The 4570-nt window shown below is 25.8% G+C and overlaps 1 protein-coding gene across 1 annotated transcript in view; it reads right to left on the reverse strand.

The window, feature by feature from the left end:
• Positions 1-4570, reverse strand: part of LOC108695120 (kinesin-like protein Klp61F) — a 5882-nt gene that overhangs the window by 479 nt on the left and 833 nt on the right. The window contains exons 4-14 of the mRNA XM_018204880.1: positions 4179-4339; positions 3966-4115; positions 3660-3896; positions 3136-3511; positions 2736-3007; positions 2464-2603; positions 2277-2395; positions 1842-2195; positions 1495-1722; positions 1221-1400; positions 901-1120 (exon numbers count right to left, since the gene is read on the reverse strand). Coding sequence (XP_018060369.1) covers positions 901-1120; positions 1221-1400; positions 1495-1722; positions 1842-2195; positions 2277-2395; positions 2464-2603; positions 2736-3007; positions 3136-3511; positions 3660-3896; positions 3966-4115; positions 4179-4339 — 2437 coding nt within the window. The remainder of the gene's footprint in view (positions 1-900; positions 1121-1220; positions 1401-1494; positions 1723-1841; positions 2196-2276; positions 2396-2463; positions 2604-2735; positions 3008-3135; positions 3512-3659; positions 3897-3965; positions 4116-4178; positions 4340-4570) is intronic.

Raw genomic sequence — 4570 nt, forward strand, 5'->3', positions numbered from 1 at the left:
TTTTATATAAAAGAGGATGTTAAAAATGTATCAACTTTCACCTCCAAGTTCTATCTAAACGGATTTGGAAAAACTATTTTCTTGGTTTTCAAAAATAGGAAATAACAATTATTTGTTCGAGAAGTGATGGGAACATTACTAGAGAATTAGAAGCTTAAATGAATTTTTTTTTAATGATTTTTAAACTTTGATTGTATGTTTGTGATTTTATGAAATGAAAATAGCGAAAAATTTTTAAGCTAATTAAAGAGTGAACTTGTAATTTTGAAAGAATCTGTATAATGTAACACAAAAAAGTTCGAAATATTTAATATTTTATGTTGATATGTATGTCAAAATAAAGTATAAAATATCTCATTATCTCAAACTTGTTTTTAAATATATCTAGCTTAATACTTTTATAAGCAGAATAATTAAAGGAATCATACTATATTATCATATTTAAAAAAATCATAATTTCATTTAAAAAGGTGGCAATGAGTTTCATATTTTTTTAGTATTTCTGTCTAAAAAGAAAACAAAGTGAACAAAATATGTCCCTTCTGGAAATCATTTCAGTTCCAACTAAAATATTTTTCGATATCTTTCATATTTTTCGAGATTTTTCCACACTTTTTATCACTCTATATTGATTCTTTCATAATTACAAATTCAAAATCATTCGACTCTTGATATAATCAGTTTAATATGATCAGCTTAATAATTCTTTATTTTTGTCAAAAAAGTATCATAAATATACAGTCAAAACTGACAATATTAATTTCATTTAAGCCAATAATTCTAATAATTTTCTCACGACTCGTTAGACAAACAACTGTTTCCTTTTTTAAAGACTTAAATAATGACATTTTTTTAACGCCTCCCCCCTATTAATATACAAGAATAAAGATGAGAGATTACCTGTAGGCGTGTCATGCCGTAAATCTTCAAGAAATTTGCCAATTTTTTCTTGAATTGAATGTATTTCTATAAGTGTTTTGTCATTCCAGTCAGACGAATTTTTACTTCTACTTGCGAGCTTATCATTCAGTTCTATGGACATTTGTAGATTTTTCTCTTTTAATTCTTCTGCAAGCTTTTTGTGATCATTTCTTCTTTGTACTAGTGTATCATACATATTCTATAAGGGAAACAATTAGATTAATTATCTATATAGATTAATTATCTATATACATGTCCAAAATAATTTTAATATTTATACACAAAATAGATAGATTTACTTTGATAGATCCAATAAAAGAAGAATTATCTATCTTTAATTTTTGTTTCATTTGTGTCGTATTACTTTCGACATGTAGTGCATTCTGTGCTAGTACATCGCAGTGATTATTTAAGTCAGTTTGAAGTTCGTCAGTTAAATTATGGCTATGTTCTACAATTTGCTCTGCTAACGTCCAATTCTGATAGAATAAAAGATACAGAATTAGTGTATTATCTTATTCATATTATTTTAAGTATTTAATAATTTGAAAATTAATGAAAATTAAATGTTACCTTTTCTGTGCTAGATACAACATCGTTTTTGAGTATATCTATACCATTCTGAATTTCCTGTTGCAGAGTCTCGCTCCTTTCAACAGCCTTTTGGCAGTTATTGAGAATATCATTAGTTGTACTGCTGCAAACTTCATTAACATGATTTAAGGTGGTACATGCAGTGGAATAATTCTCCTTCATGTTTTCATTTAATTTGTTAAATTGTAGCCATAGACTTTCAAACGACTGTAAAATAAGGACAATATATATAATTTGAGTAAAATTATTAAAATATTAATCAAAGAATAAACAAAAATGTTATTTAAAAAATACTATCAGATAACAGAATTATTACTAAATTATACCTTTCTAAACCTTTTTTGATCTTCCATGATTTTATCATCACCTTGACGAATAGTTTGTATATTCTGTCTTATTATGTCTATATTTTTATGTAAATTATCACGTTCTTGCAACTTATTGTTACAAAGTTGTCTTGTAGATTCACTTGTATATGCCAATAATTCATCAAACTTTCGAGATACGTTGTCATTTAAACAACGTAAATTTTTTATAATTTCCATATTATTAACTTCTATCAAATCATTAATTTTTGATGTCAATTTTAGAGATATGTCATTTAAAGATTTGCATTCATGCTGAGTCATATCAGATGACTGTGCCATTTCTGTGTCTAGCCACTCGTGATAGTGTTTGTACTAAAGAGAAATTTACTTTTTACAATTATTTTTTATATACATTTTTTTTTGTTACATTTCATATATGTAAATAATACTTACTGAATTATGTATATTATTCATGATTTCATCTGTTGCTAATTTTTGTTTATTAACAATATCATTCGACATATGGTAGACTAGTGCATCAATATCCTTTTTAAATAGTTCCATTCGTGAATCTGCAAAAGTATCTGTATAATATATATATTCTACATTTATTAAGTGTATCCTCATAATTTTTACTTACCAATATTACTATTCATAGAAGTGCAAAAATCTATAAATTCTCGTGTATTAACTGTAACATTATTTTCTATATCTTGAAACTGTTTTGAAATATTACTTCGGAACTGATGACTAATATGTTCATTTTCTTGTTCCAATTGTCTATAAACATGTATTTTTAAATATATTTTTTTAAATGACTATAATGCTATCATAGTATTTAAGAAACATTAATCTGTATTACAAAATATTAATGCTTAATAATATAATAAATAAATATGAAAAATAATGTACCTCTTGTAAGAAATTTTATCTTGAAGCTTATTTACATCGACTGTTGCTGCATCTGCTACATCCAAGAGTTTTTGTGCTTGCGATAAAAGTTGTTTTTCTGTAGATACATGTTTTTCTACTAAGTGACATTGTTCTTCTTTCTCACGTTCTGTCATTTCTAAAAGAGCTTCAGTCGATTTCAAAATATGTGTAGTGCATTCTAATTGTTCCTCAGTTTTATGCAGATAATTAGTTTGTGCGAGATGTTCCGCTTCTAAATCATTAAATATTTGCTAAACAAAAATAAAATTTAAGATAAGTATTAATTACTTAAGTAGTATTAATATATTATAACTTTAATATTAATTACTTAATAGTGTTTATACTATAATAAAATATAAATTAATCATTGTGTAATTACTTCTTTAGCATCCATAGTTTCTTTAAGTACTTTAATGTGTGTTATTTTTTCTTCAATTTCCCTGGTTTGATTTTCAATTAATGCTTGCATTTCATTATAATTCTCATGTGCCAAATATACACCGTTTCGTTCACGTGCTGCTAACAAATCTCTTCTAAGTCTCTCAATTTCTTCTGTATACTCTTTAAGCAATGCTCTTTTAGACAACTTCTGATTGATTTCGGGACGATTTGTAATATTTTTGGCACGATGAGCATAATCTAACGTCGATAAGGTTTCTTCAATATTTACACTTGCTGGAGATACTGTTGCAATAATTGACGTTTTTGTACGTCCTCCTAATGATTCTTGCAAAAGTCTTGTTAATTTTGATTCCCTGATCAATAAAAAATACAAAGAATAGATTAAATCAATGTATTTCTCTCACAGATAAAGATTTATTAAACTTTAATTGTTAATGTAATTTTTAAAATTTTTTATATATTCGTATTTATGAAATTATTATTATTATTATTATGTGTTACCGATATGGTATATGAGGTGCTCTTTCAACAAGTGCTGTTATAACTCGACCAAGAGTCAATAATGATTGATTAATATTTCCTGCTTCTCTTGCTCTCCTATCAACTGCACCAGATCTTCCAACATTTTCACTTCCAGCTAAATCTACTAAATTTAATTTTCCCGTTTTTAATAGTTCTTCGCCATCCACATTATTCTCTTTTATATGAATTGTAATTGAAAATACTGTATGGGAACGGCTAAAAGGAAAAATATATAAGTAGCGTAAAGTTTTAAAATAAATTTTTAATTTATTTTAAGATGGTAACCTCGAGTGAGCATTCATTAAAGTTGCAGCTGTTTGTCTTTTTTCTGATCCCTTTTCTAAGATCTTATAAACTTCATTTTTATTGTGTACAGTTACTTCTTCTAATCCATGAATGATCACTGAACCTTTTCTTGTAGCATCTTCATAAAGCCTAAAGAATTATAAATATGCTAATCTAATTTTTATATTTTTTACAAGAATATAATAAAATTACCTTATTTTAGATGCATCATCAGAAGGTGATAATAAGTCAAATAATTCTTCATTGTATAATTCAAGAAAGCTAACTCGAACTGTATATTCTTGTGCTTCTAACAAACGTAATTCATCAAACAAATGACTCAATGCACGTGGTATAATTCCAGCTGTAGTATCCTATAAAAATAAATCCAAATTATACAAGCATACTATTACATTATCACATTTATAAGATGTGACAAGCCCTGAAAGTTAGTTCAAAATTTTATATAAGAAATTATAGAAGATTAGAATACTTTAAAAGAAAGAAAATTTACTACCATATATAAAATTATATCTATATTATATATAGATATAAATTTTCTTTCTTTTAAATTTTTCTAATCTTTTTTAATTTCTTGTATATCA

This window comes from Atta colombica, unplaced genomic scaffold (genome assembly GCF_001594045.1).
Source record: "Atta colombica isolate Treedump-2 unplaced genomic scaffold, Acol1.0 scaffold126, whole genome shotgun sequence".
Lineage (NCBI taxonomy): Eukaryota > Metazoa > Arthropoda > Insecta > Hymenoptera > Formicidae > Atta > Atta colombica.